Source organism: Erpetoichthys calabaricus, chromosome 12, assembly GCF_900747795.2.
Source record: "Erpetoichthys calabaricus chromosome 12, fErpCal1.3, whole genome shotgun sequence".
Lineage (NCBI taxonomy): Eukaryota > Metazoa > Chordata > Cladistia > Polypteriformes > Polypteridae > Erpetoichthys > Erpetoichthys calabaricus.
In genome coordinates this window covers 27,166,778-27,181,541 of record NC_041405.2, presented here as the reverse complement: position 1 = coordinate 27,181,541, position 14,764 = coordinate 27,166,778, and the positions used below count along the sequence as shown (strand labels likewise).

The 14,764-nt window shown below is 37.3% G+C and overlaps 1 protein-coding gene across 1 annotated transcript in view; it reads left to right on the top strand.

The window, feature by feature from the left end:
- The window catches only part of LOC114661981 (caspase recruitment domain-containing protein 10-like), a 174,327-nt gene that overhangs the window by 25,946 nt on the left and 133,617 nt on the right, over positions 1 to 14,764 (top strand). Inside the window, exon 2 of the mRNA XM_051934920.1 lies at positions 10,018 to 10,233. Within this exon, the coding sequence (XP_051790880.1) occupies positions 10,018 to 10,233 (216 nt within the window). The remainder of the gene's footprint in view (positions 1 to 10,017; positions 10,234 to 14,764) is intronic.

The window sequence follows — 14,764 nt, the reverse complement described above, 5'->3', positions numbered from 1 at the left end:
TGTTCTTTCCGCTACAACATTCAATGCTGATCTGGATGAGCTTCTGGTTTTTCTTGTTCTTTGCCTTTATGGCAGTCCGCATGCTTCTTCAAGGTACATTACTGCCACCTACTGTACTGGAGTGGCAGTTCATACATAATGACATAAGCTGAAATGTGAACTTCTGTAGGTTTGAAAAGGACTTCCTTCAAAGAGGTGTTCACTAGTGTTGTATGGTATACTGGTTACAAAAGAAGTAACACGCTACCAAATTTTTAAAACTGTACAATCACAGCTGAATTTGGTTATCTTACTACATAAAAATGTGACTGAAATTGCTTTACGCTGCCTTCATTGAAAGGTAAGCTGTCTGTCTTTAAGAATGCGTCACGCTAATTCTGGGCATGTGGCCAGCAGAAAATCAAATCTCGCTAGCCTAGCTTTGTTACACAATCGACAATTCAATTTACAAAAAGAGAAACCGTTGATAATGCTAGTCATCCCCGATTTGTTGATAAACAGGGCAATCAGAGTCAGAAATGGCAATACATCTCTAAAAAGGCAAATTAAAAATGTGAAGCTACTCCAGCACCTGTTTGCTAATGATGTGACAGGACTTGTCTATCCAAAGCATTTAAAAGCATGGACTCTTGCCAATCATTTATCCCTTGCTCATTCCAGTGTCTCCCAGGAGCTCAGAAGGTTTGGAATGACATTTACAGTAAAAACAAGGAACGTTAAGATGAATGTATTTGACTGGTTTAACAAGTGCAGCATTTTGAGAAAGCTAATTTTCGAAAGCTTGTTGTACAGACACAAATACAAACCAACTTAAGTGTAATTATTGTGATTCTGTAAAGTGTTATGCAAACGACCATACTAAATTGTGCATATCTGCTATGTAGTCTATGGATTTCACACAGTTTAATTAATGTGCATAATAATATTTAAATATTATCCTAAATGTGTATATTGAATGCATTGGTTTAACTATATATTTCACAAAAACTGTGCGAAACTAAGACAGTATTAATGTTCACACTCTCTAGATTGGAGTTTTCAAGTGAAATCTCTTTGTGGATCCAGGTTGTTGAACTCCGCCAATCTCTTCTTTTAAGTGAGCTCCTCCATTAGTTAATCAAGCTGCCATTTCTCAGTTTCTGTGTTTTCTTGTGTTACCCTAGGAATTGCAAACTGGTCACGCCAGATGATTTCGGGAAGAAGCAAGCATCTTTGCCCTGCCCTCGTTGTACTTTTTACGAGTGGGTTTGCCTTTTTGAGACTAGGTATTGAAAGTATTTTGTATCCTCGAAACGTTCTGTCAATGAATGGGCAGATGAACTTTTGAGACAAAACCAAAAAAAAAAAAACCACAACAAAACAAAAAAAAATATCAAGCAAAATGAAACCGAAGCCCAAAAAAGAGAGACAATATTTTTCGTCAAGTGAACAAGAGGGTTTAAAGCCGAAAGTACACGAGAAAAAAGAGCACAAAGAAACACTTTGAATACTTGAGAGATGTGGTTTCCGCAGATTGGATAAGGACTTACACTCATAGAGGACCTTTTATCCCGTTGCATCGTTTACGCATGGGTCCTGACCTCAGAGGCCACGCCCCTAGCAACTCTGGAGGCAGACCTAATGACCGAAAAAACACTGACAGCCTTTGAGGATCCAAAATCATACCAAATCATGACATAGGGTTGCTGGAGTTGAGAAGAGATATGCTCTCATGATTTAATTAATTAAGTTAATTAGTTTAATTAATTAGCTCATTAAGGAGATTCGCAAGTGGCGTTGTCTTTGGACATGCTTTAAATAAAGTCCAAATATTCTCCACACTAACCTGCTTCGATTCTTTATTTTATTAATGTGTAATGTCTAATCGAGCCCATGGAAGCACAGTTATACGTGTGTAAGATATCCATGAATTATTTATGAATTATTTTTGAATTATTTTTTACTTTGGTGTTTTACTGTTTTTCTCTTTGTTATTGTTCAGGTTTTTTAAATCATTGTATCCTAATAAGGATACAACATGTGGATAACACTAAATCAGCAGATGCTGTGATTTAGTGTTTAGTTTAATTTGCGACTGTGTCCACTCTACTGATTATTAATTGTCAGTTAATTTTTCATTTTAGTTTTTGGAAAAAAAAATCCAATTTTCCGGTTATCGGTTATTGTTTTGGTATCGGTTCTGAGGTCCCAAAGCTGGTATTGCTACCGAAGCCAAATTTTAGTATTGATCCAACACTAGTGTTCACATTGAGTCGTTAGAGGTGTCTAATTTCTGTATTTTAATGCTGTGCCTTTTAATGGTTTGGGGGATCTCTGAAACCAACTGCTTCCATCTACCTGCTTGAAAAAGTCAGCAGAAATTTAAAATTGCAAAAATCGTATATTGTCAAATAACTTGGAACCTCCATGGAACAAAACACTGCAAAAAAAGAGAGAGATGAGAATAAGAGTGAGTGAATGATCCGATATTTCATAACTCTAGTGATTGTTTTATCTAATTGCTGAATTTAAAGGTGATGGTCCCAGCTGTTTTAACACAGTTACTAGAACAAGGAAGAGTGGTATAAAAGAAGAAGGACACCAGCACATAAACACAATGGTTTACTTAAAATCACCATGGAATACGTTGCTGGAAAAGTATCGAAAAACCCAAATTTTAAAACAGCACGGCACTCCCATTTTAGGATTTTCAGTACAGGAAATAAACATCGGCTTTCATCTTAATCCCCTCTCCCCTTCCCTTGACACTTTGCTACTGCAGTTGTAGTAAAATGACCATTTTTATATACTTCATGAAATGAAACAACAGGCATCGATGCACATGAGTCTTGACAGGGGCCCAACCCTGAACTATCACTTCCAGCACAATTCGGACATCATGGGGGAAATACTGTTTCTACAGTATGTGATCTGGACTTCATCTGGTCTTCCTCTTATTGCTTCAACGTGATCTGGACTTCATTGCTATCAAGAGGGAAGTGGTGTGTAGTGTGGCATAATGCCGCAAAGCACCAGGGAGACGAGCAACTGTGTGGCGTACCAGGGAAACTAGAGACAGGAGGTTTTGGACTTGTTATTTGCTTTGGAAACCATTTTGGTACCAGTACAGAGGTTCAAAGACTGGTATTGATACTGAAATCAAAATGTTGGTACCAATCCAACACTACAATAAGTACAATATGTACAGGACCAGATTTAGACCTTTAGAGGCCCTAAGCCTTTAAAAGATTTTGATGCCCCATATAAATGAGCTGCACTCATTCTCAGTGGATAACTGAATAGGACAGCCAACGTGACCATGACAAGAACGATCACGTGAGCCATGGTGGACCGTGTGGTAGTTTTCAGATTCTAACTTTGTTGCATTCCCAAGATTAATATATATAATTATCCTCTATTATTACTATTGTATTATCATTTATATTATTGCGTATATATACTGTATATGTGTGTATGTGTGTGTAGGTAATTTTTCCCTTTAGTGTGGGAGCTCCTTTTAGTGAAACCCAGTTCAGCTGCACCATTTTCAGTTTTGCTCCATATGGTCCAAATCTTGCAATGGAAAGTTTCTGTGGTGCCCCCCTTCCTTGATGCCCTAAGCACATACTTATTTTGCTTAGTGGTTAATCCAGCCCTGAGAATGTAGTTCATGAAAATGCAAAATGCTGAGTAAGTATATATAGTTGTGTGTAAACAGAAATGTCACAACAGTGCGGTGCAGTGGTTAGTGGAGTTCATTGTTGATCCTTTGATTAATTTTTCCATTTTGTGGCCTAATTTTAGGTTATTCTGAATTTTACGTTAAACCATGACTGATTATTTTTTTTCTTCCACGTAAATGAAAATTTGGCGATGGAGTCAAAAATTTGCTATCACGTTAAATTCAGAATATTATTTTACAATGTTCAAAACATCAAGAAAACTTGATATTAACACAGTGTCTGATTGTGTGTGTGTGTGTGTGTGTCTGTGGAAAATCAGTCTTAAAATTACTCCTATTTTTTTTTGTTGGCAGATAATACATTTCTTTTTATGTTGTATTGTGTTGAGTTGTTATCCTCTCAATGATACAAAAAATGTAAAACTAGCAGCTTCCGAAAAATCCACCCTGAATTCCGAGACTTTATCATTTTACATATATTTTTCAAACAATTGTGTTTGTCATGTTACAGGCTCCAGTTCTATTAGTTTGGTCTGGTCTGGTCTGGTCCAACACTTATCCCCATATTCTTCAAAAATGGTTTGACCTATGTCCAATGATGACTGCCATAGGAATTGTTTAATTTAATGGAGATTATTGCAGTCTGCTCAGTTTCGTCATGGAACTAGGTGTACTGATTTGCAAAATATTTATTTGTAAGCTTAGTTTTTGAGATGCATAATTTATTTATACAAATATTTTTGAAATATACCATACATCTGTGCACACACAGAGGCAAATGAAGACGCACATTTCAAGAGATTTACAAATGAAGAGAGCTGACACCTTTTTTGCTGTACCAGATGCACATGCAAGATGGTGAAGAGAAAGAAATGAACACACAGACACTCACAGACACACACCTACAGTACATCTGTAAAGGTTGATGTGCAGAGTGACATTAAGCTACCTTATCATATTTATGTGTTTAGTTTCAAATTAAGCATTAAAGTTGTTCAATCGACTCAATTTCCTTCCCATTTCCCTCTACATTTATTTGTACACATAATGAATTTTAAATAAGTTAATTCACTTGATTTTACGAATATTATTGCATATTATTGTATTGTATTGTGAAATCTTCCGTTGAGTGATTTCCTGTAGTAAAGTGAATTTAACATTGGATGCTTTATAGACCATTCCATACTATTTATTTATTTATTTTCATTTGATTGTACAGGTATGGCAAAAAGCAAATATTTAAGCAATATTTCCCAATAGATATTTTTAGTTCAGTTTTTAATATTTTTGCTAAAATTAAATAGGTGTGACACTCTCACAAATTAAGTACATAACTTTTTAGAGAAATGCTTACATTTACCATCTTTGAAATGCTGTATTTACTTCTTCTTACTTTGTAAATAGTTTATAAATGCTTAACTGTGTTTAGCGTACAGGTCTGTATTATTTAAGCAGTGAGTAAATTTTTATTATATATTTGTATTATTTAAGCAGTGAGTAAATATGAGAGGCACGCTCAGAGGAAAACATTACGTTTGCAGCACATTTCCAATGACATTTTACTGTTATCTTTTGTTTGTTTATTGGAATATCCCTAAATCTATAAATATTTGGCGCTCCACACCAGCTATCTGCAAATCTTTGGCCTGCACACCAGCGGTTAGCGTTTCCTTTTTTAATACGGCAAATAGAGAATAATGTACATCTTTCCCAATCTCCCCATTGGGGAGTTTGTCTGGCTGAGTGTGAATAAAGACTTTAGAGGAATTTAACTTCAAAAGTCCAGGTGTGACAAATGTATTTGCTCATTAATTTAGCAGCTATGGAATGCAGAAGAAAACAAAGTCACTTTACGTAAGTTTCATTGTGATTGTTGTTCATCTTTGGGATATTATAGGTAATTTAAAACCTCTAGCAGACTTGGGTTGACGGGTTGGACAGTTTCCGTTTTTACTTTTTATATGTACTGCTGGTCGTTGACAAGTCTTAACACATAGTGTTTTCCTAGATGGGGGTGCGCTCCTTTGTGTCTGGAGTAGTCAGGACATGCTTCTTCTGGTTGCTTATTTGAAAAATGCCTCTGTGATCGAAGTAATACAAAAGCATAGTGATTCACAGGGGAATTCATAATATTGAGGTATCCTAGTTATTCGGTTTCTGTGGTTTATTTTTAAAGCTCCACACCCTGTCTTATCATAAACGTCCTTTGTAAATCCCTTATGTACTTTATCATGTTTGACATCTTTTGAGATTTTAACTGCGTTTCTGGTTGATTATTTTTTTATTCTACATGAAATTAATAGTGTGTGAAGGGTTGAAAAAGTAGAAGAATCCTAAAGAATAGTTGGTGTGCCAACCTGCCACCCCTTTTAATGCAATGCACCAACAAAGCCGAACAAAAACAAGCACTTGGTGGGGCAACATAAATTTGGCTCCTTAACTGCCTCAATAGCCAAGCTGGCTAATTATTTAAAGCTGCTCTCTCGAGCAAATCTGCTTTGGGGAGGTCCGTCATGCGGCAGCTCAAGTCCAGAATGAGACGATGCCTTTCAGGGACTTGTGGCTTTGTAGGGTCCCAATCAGAAGGTGCCGGGTTTGTCAGGACCTCATGGCAGGGATTTGGTTACTCTCATTGGGCATCATCTTGACTCCATGGAGGGAAGAAGGGATGATGCTGTCATGCTTGTGTGTGACAAGTAGTTAGAGGTACAGCCTAACACATCCTAATAGTCCAGGGTTTAAATGCTAGCTTGGTCACTTGGAGCTAATTCAAGCTCAGTTATAAGATGTACTCCAGACTCTCTGTAAGTAGTAGCAGAGAGAATTAAAACAACACAGAGTGCCATTATGAACAAATCTGTACATCCTCTCTCTGACAGACCAACACTGAGGACTTTCAGCTAATGAATCATTCAGCAAAAATGTGTCAAGAAATGTGACTGGGGCTCCTATATATCAACATCAATACACCTGCATATTGCCTCACTGGGACTGCCAAGGCAGAGGATTTTCTTTCTTTTTAATTTCTTTCCTTTTAGCCATTCTGACGTATCTGACTATAGTGTGTGTGTCTTCTATCTATCTATCTATCTATCTATCTATCTATCTATCTATCTATCTATCTATCTATCTATCTATCTATCTATCTATCTATCTATCTATCTATCTATCTATCTATCTATCTATCTATCTATCTATCTATCTATCTATCTATCTATCTATCTATCTATCTATCTATCTATCTATCTATCTATCTATCTATCGGCTACTCTCAACAATGAGCACAGCTCACAACGGTCAGTCAGTAGTCACACCACAACAATAAATTCTGAATGAAGAAGGGCTTGAAATGGACTGTTACGCACTGGTACAGAGTTCTGGCACATTTCCATTTTTAGCATACTGTCTTACATCATGTATATCTTAGGGAGTCAAGGATGGCTCAAAAAAGGGCTTGTTAAAGCCCATTGAGGCATGTGATTTTGGGCTATACAAGCAAGCCCCACCCTCTTGCTCAGCATCACGGTGCTCAAAACTCAGCCTTAACTGAAGAGTAACGATACTTATGTGTATCCTCTTCAGGCACTGAGATGATGCGGTAGTTTCTTTTTTTTTCTTCTAAAATAATACTATTAATTCTCAGCATAAAATAAGCATTTCCAAATAACTGAAAAGTCAGAGAGACTGTTTCATTTCATTTGTTTATTGTGAGATATATCGTATGGTGCATTTAGTTGCTTGCTTTGTACACCAGTCAATTTTTATTTTAATATTATTGTTTTCACAATGTCCTTTACTATAATTAGGTGGTATTACATAGCTTGGTTGTTTTTGTTGGTGGTTTTGCTAAAAGATTATATAATTTTCATTCAATCAAACACCTTAGGAAAATTAGTAGAAACATCATGCAAAGTTTTCCCTCCGAACATAACTTATTGGGCACTATATGGTTAATTCCAAACTTAAAAACCGCCAGTGGCTTAAAAATGTACCTCTAGTACATTTAAATATTAGGCTTTTGAGGCAGCAAACAGAGAGGTCCGTGTGCCCTGGATATATAAGATTTTGATATGAAATGTTTTAGAACACTTCAGTTTTCCCAGTTCTTCTTCAAATGTAATTAGTTGAAATGCATTAAATGACCTAAAATGGTGAAAAGCTAAGATTATCACACAACTTGGTGACCCTCAGAAATTTGTCTTTTGATTGGCTTGTGACTTTGGCTCTGCCAGATCTCTGCCTTTGGATTGTGTAGGACATCACTGGATTCACTGACACTTCGATTTTTTTTTTTGTTGTAATTTCTTTAAATGAAAGGCCTACACTTCTAAGGGTAGTAGTGCCCTGTCTCATTTCATTTCGTAATTGCCGTTTTCTTGCCATTATCACTAGAATATAATCCAATTAGCACTTCAGAGGGTGTAGTAACACAGTCTGTTCCAACTCTGTTTTAAGAGAGGGTTTTTAAGTAATCAACAGAAGTCAGGACACCTGTGCAAATTGTTTGCTTCAACTTACAAAGCTTCATTTACTTTAATTGCTGCAGAACATCTGTAGGTGTAACCTCTTAGTTGTTTCCTGAAGAAGGCCCATTTGTAATATTCCTGTTTACTTTCTCATATACAAAGTATAGGGGAAGTATTGGAATCCTACAAAAATTCCATTTTGAGATTTTGATGAATCTCTACGTTTTAAGCCTCCTTAACTTTCTCGTATACGAAAAGTACTGGAATCCTACAAAAATTCCATTTCAAGATTTTTATGAATCTTGACATTTTAGACCACCCAGAGTCAGAAAATATCATTTTTGTCTGTGTGTGTGTAAACATGATAATGTGAGGACGCTTTCACTTAGGTCAGCCAAATTTTGCCTACAAGTATTAGGTACAAAAGGCAGATTTTTATCACTTTTTGGGCTATTTCCACTAACTGGAAGTGGTACTTTATCTTTTATTCATGCAGCTTCAAAGTCTGATTTATTGAACTTTACTTTTATAATAATTGTTCAATATATTATTAATTTGATTTGATTTGTTGTTGATGGTTCTTTAACGTACATACATACTTTAATGTGCATGTACATCTGTTCAGTTTTTACTAACCTAAACTTTAAATTTAAACCTCTGATAGTTTATTGCTTACCTTTCACCATTTTAGGTTATTCATTGCATTTCAACTGACTAAATTTGAAGAAAAACTGAGGTGCTCTAAAACGTTTGACCAGTAGTGTATAGTTCATTGTTTGTTGTCATTTTTTTTAACTCTTTTTAAAGTAGTCCATTGCCCTAGGTCAGCTACATTTGTCAAGCTTGCTAAGGTGTTGACCGGTTATTCATGTGTTTCTAAGTTATCATAAAGTTTTATCATTTTGCTTTAATGTGTGTTTAATTATTTTGGTTTACCTCTCAGTAATTTACAGGAGAATGTAGATCACCTCTGTTGTGGACAGCAGTTCAAACCTGTGTGAGCGTCTCTTTTGTTTAATGTGGTTATCATAACAGACAGCAAAGATGCAGACGGTGACACAAGTTTAATAAGTTGGAGCAAAACTTTTTTTCTTTAAGCTCTTAATTAAAGTTGAGTAATAATTACTTTATTTGGTTACCTCCAAGGGTGAGATTTTGAGCCTTTTGTTAAATATCCCGTTTGCTTCATAGAGTGAAGTGCTGCAAGAAATAGAATGTACCCTTTTTTAGACATATACTGTAAACTGTACGTACTGTACATAGAGCTACAGTATGAGCATATGGGTGCATTTAAAAAGATTAAAGTGTTTTTGGCTTACTTGTATGGAATGTTATTTGCTTTTAATAAATTCACTAAAATGTAAAAAAATAATAAAATAAAAAGATTAAAGTGTTGTTAGATTAAAGGTATACTCCAGCCAAAAATGTAATAATGTTACTTTCCCCATGTACTTCGTAATGGTAACTGAGAAAAAAAATTTAATGTTATATTTTCATGCAGAATGGACAGAAAGAGGTTTATGACATAATAGAAGACAATAGCAACTAACGTTGTAAAATGAACACACTGTGAAAAACATCCACGGAAAGAAGGGAAAACAATGTTACATGTATCACATAATCCATATGTCCATTGTCCAGTTGCTATCCTTAAAATGTGAAAAATTACCAGAGGACATCATAAACGGGAAATCCAAAGCCTCTTAGGAGTCACTTTTTAAACTGAACACAAGACCTTTACCAGTATATTAGTAGAATCAATGAATGCTAGTCTATGGCCATGTCATAAACTATATAACATGAACTGAATAATATTCTTTTCGATAGAGAGTTTGTAATTCCTGGAAGTTAATTTCTGTTTTTTTTTTTTGTTTTGTTTTTTTTAAACAGTTATGGTGACCCTGAGAGAGGGTACTGACAGCCTTTCAGATCTGGAGCAAGATGACTTGCTATGGGAGAAAGTTGACAGTGTGCGGCACAAGCTGACCCGCATTCTCAATCCTGCCAAAGTCACGCCTTACCTAAGACAATGCAAGGTGATTGATGAGCAAGATGAAGATGAAGTGCTCAACTCGGCCCAGTTTCCTCTCAGAATCAACCGAGCCAGTAAGTATAAGCATTGCTGAAACATTTATTTTTTAATCAACATTGATTTTATTTAATTATAATAATCTTCTTCTTCTTTCGGCTGCTCCTGTTCGGGGTTGCCACAGCGGATCATCCAAAATTGTTTTCCGCGTATTGATTTGGCAAAATTTTACACGGGATGCCCTTCCTGACATAACCCTCCCCATTTATCCGGGCTTAGGACCGGCACGAAGAAACACACTGGTTTGTGCATCCCCTGTGGCTGGGTTATTTAATAATAATAATAATAATAATAATTATAATAATAATAAAAACTTTTCATAACATTAATATATAGGAAGTCTCCATTTTTCAATGGTAAGTGTTCCATACAACAGAACAACATGGAGCTAAGCTGTTCATCCTAAAATAAATAATAGACACCATTGTTAAGGTGGATCGAACTTAAGTAATTTTCCCGTATTACAACTTCTTAACTTAAAAGTCAGTAGTTCAGTGCAATTTGAACTCAACAAATTTTAATGAATTAACAAAAATATAAAATTTGAGGGTTAAAATGACAGTTCATGTAGCAGTCTTAGTTGCCTTGAGAAGATCTCTTGCTTGTTGTGGGTGCCTTGTGTAGGCAGTGCGAACATAAATCAGACATTTTCTAGGGGTGCAGGACATTCAAAACAGATAGGAGCCCAAAGGTTGGGAAAACGTTTCATTCTGTAGTTTTGCATTTAATGCCTTAATCTCTAAGTTACAAATAAGCCCGCGATTCACTAGCAGATCGGAAGTCCAAGAATGGCAATCAGTTTCTGTTCCGTCCAATATCTGGATAGATGACATATCATGGAGGGTGGGTGCGTCTGGGGAAATGTCATTTAATTACATAAGCATATCTGTACTAAAGCGGTCTCGTTTTGTGGAGACGTGATTCTGTTGCCTTTGCTGACACCGACTGCCGGCAGAGTGGAGCACAGCAAGTTCAGTTTACAGGTTGTGGTGTTCGTGTGCCAGCCACTGAGTGTGGGAAGCCGCTGGGTTAGAGTCTGTGACCGTTATGTGATCTACATTACTGGCACAGTGGATTAGAGCAAGTGTAGCTCACAGGTTGTGTTGTTTGGGCGCCACGTACTGACTCTGGGAAGCCGCTGCATTTTGGGAAGTCGCTGCGTTTGACTCTGGGGCGGGCGCCACCGCATTTTGGGAAGCCGCTGCGTTTGACTCTGGACTCTGGGGCGGACGCCAAACTGAATGACCGTTATGTGATCTACATTACTGGCACAGTGGATTAGAGCAAGTCTAGTTTACAGGTGGCAGGCTTGTTGCAGTGCGGCAGTGCGCGTGACATCCAGTTTACAAACTTCTCGTTTCTGTGTTTTCTGTGGCTGTGTCGTTAGCTATGGGCGGGCTCGTTGCACTGCGGCAGTGCGCGTGCGCTTCGATGCACCCTGCGTCCTGCGTCCATCCGGTTTACAACCTTCGGTTAGTAATATGGATATTTTTAACAAAGTATCTCCAATTGCCTGCAGAAAGGTTACGTACCTGAATGAACATATATACCAGAAATTGATTAAAAAATGAATTTATAGCCAATGTTTTCGCAGATTTTATATTACTAGGGTGTTGTACCATGTTAGCCGTTATGGATGTAGTGAGAAGTCAAGCAAATGACACCTTTTATTGCCTAACTAAAAAGATTACAATATGCCAGCTTTTGAGAAAGGTAAACTGAGTTCATGCCGGCTTGAGTGTTACCTTACAAAGTCAAAAGAACCTAAGAAAGTGTGCGTTATCTAGCAGTACTGTAGCATCTGATAAAATAAACATGTCTTAACTTGAAGGGGGTCCTCACTTGATCTTTTGTTGTGCCTGTATCCATCTTATCATTCTTTCAGTCTTTCTTTTTTTACTTGCACACTATTTTTAGGTATTACTTATCAGATATAACACATTGCAAAAACAACACTGAAGTTAACTACACTTTCACCACTAGCTCAGCAGTCAGTGTTTGGGAGAAAAAAAACAAAAGTTTTACCACAGCATTTCTAATATGAAAGAACACGATAAGCAAAACCCTGCGGCAACTATTTTATGTAACTTCTAGTTTATTTGTCCTCATCTTCTCCACGGGCCTCATGTATAACGCCGTGTGTAGAACTCACACTATAACATGGTGTAAGCACAAAAGCGGGAATGTGCGTACACACAGAAAAATCCAGATGCAGGAAACTGTGCGTACGCAAACTTTCACGTTCTTCTACTACGTAAATCCCGATCAGTGTGAATAGGGAGAGAATCTGCTTCCTCAGTTATTCTAAAATGTTATTGATTAGATCCTGCCAGGTTTTGAAAAGGTTCTGCATAGATCCTAAAAGTGAGAATTTGATTTCTTCCAATTTCAAATGGTGTACAACATCAGTTACCCACTTAGTTAGAATAGGAGAGTTAGGATTTTTCCATTTGAGCAAGATAAGTCTACGTGTCAATAGTGTACTGAAGGCAATCACAGTTTGTTTGTCCTTCTCCACTTTAAGCCCCTCTGTGAGCCCACCAAACACAACTGTTAATGGGTTAGGAGGGATTGTAACACCAAGGCTGTCTGATAGGCATTTAAAGATTTTGGTCCAGAATGATGTTAATTTGGCGCAGGCCCAACACATGTTACACTTTTTTGACCAGACTGGCAGTGTTTATTGTTCAAGAAAGGTCCTTTGAGATGTGGATGCTCAGGAATTTGAAGCTGGAAACACACTTCAACTCCATTTATGTGGATGCGAGCGTGTCTGCTGCCTTTAGTTTTCCGGTAATCCACAATGAGCTCCTCAGTCATGTTGGTGTTGAGGGTGAAGTTATTGTCAGCATATCATGTTGCCAGGTGCTGAACCTCATCTCTGTAAGCCAACTCCTCATTGTCACTAATCAGTCCTATTTCCGTGGTGTTGTCTGCAAACTTTATTGAAGGAGTTGGAGCCATATAAAGGGACGCAGTCATGGGTGAGGGAGTAGTAGTAGAGGAGTGGGTTGAGTACACAGCCCTGTGGAATACCGGTTTTCAGGATCTGGGTAGAGGATGTCTAGTTATTTAGTCTGATAGACTGAGATCTGTTGGTTAGAAAGTCCGGTATTATAAGTTAGATGGCAGCATTCCTGGGCAGTGCTACCATTATGGACACCCTCAAGGCATTCTGAGAAATGTAGGCAAAGCAAACTATCAAGCAAAAGAAGATTAAGAGAAGACATGATTGAAGTGTTTAAAATTATGAAATGAATTAGTCCAGTTGATCAAGACTGTGACTCTAAAATGAGTTCATCAAGAACACAGGGATGCAGCTTTTTAAGGGTAAATTTCTTACACACATCAGGAAGTTTTTCTTTACACAGAGGACCATAGACACATGGAATAAGCTACCAAGAAGTGTGGTGGATGGTAGGACTTCTGGGACTTTCAAGACTCGACTTGATGTTATTTTGGAAGAGTTAAGTGGATAGGAACAGCAAGCTTTGTTGGGCTGAATGGCCTGTTCTCGTCTAGATTGTTCTAATGTTCTAATGTATCTCCTTGGGGCAGCCTTGTTGGATTCAAGGAGTTCCACCAAAGGATTCTTTTTTGGATTTGTGATCCTTACTCTCTGGGATTTCGACTCGATCCCGAAGTGATTCCATCAAGCTATGCCTAAGCCCTGGAAGTACTCCCTGGTGTAAGATAAAGGAAGCTGCTCAACCTCATCCAGGTGAGTTCGAGTCGGGAGAGAAGCTGGACAATATTCGCCAAGGAGAGAGGTGAAAAAATCATTTGTTTGATACACATTGTGTAAGAACCTTGATTTAAGGTATTTGGTAAATAAACTTGTGTACATGTGGTTGTGTTTGGGGTGCTGAAATACTCCCTACTGGTCACAACCTGGCATGTTACAAGTTATATGCAGTCAATAAAATGTTCAGAAGCTAATTCTACTTTTGTGAATCTGATTAATCTGCACAAAAGGAACAGCTTGATCAATTATCTCTATACTGTACACGATTTTATCATGATTAAAAAAAATCAAAGGTGCTGTTACAAATCAATACATTTCTTAAAATGAACAGAATATCCTTTCATATTCAGAACAAGCTTATTCCAGTTCAGTATTACCGGGAGCTGAAGTCTGTCTCAGGACCTTTAGTTGATGCTACAGCTTGTTGCAGGACCTGCTCACACTCACACTTACATTCAGGCAGGACATACTGTATCTATCACATTAGCTATCCTGGATAAAGTGTCTGTCAATTGGAGGGCCCACTCGTGCATGCACACTGGACAATTCAAAAGTATTCATTTAGCCAAGCAAGCACACATTTATGATTTAGAAGGTAACCAGATAGCTCTGAGAAAACCTACCATATGTAGACGCCCAAAGTAATTTTAGAGGTTGTACAAATATTGGCAGAGTTGGGTTGTGAAGTAGTAGCTTTTATCACTGCACTGATACGGTGCTTAGTCTTCCATGTCAGTTGAGCTATTATCTGCAAAACTAGTATAAAGATCACTTTAGACATTAAAAAGAAAATGTTGTCATGA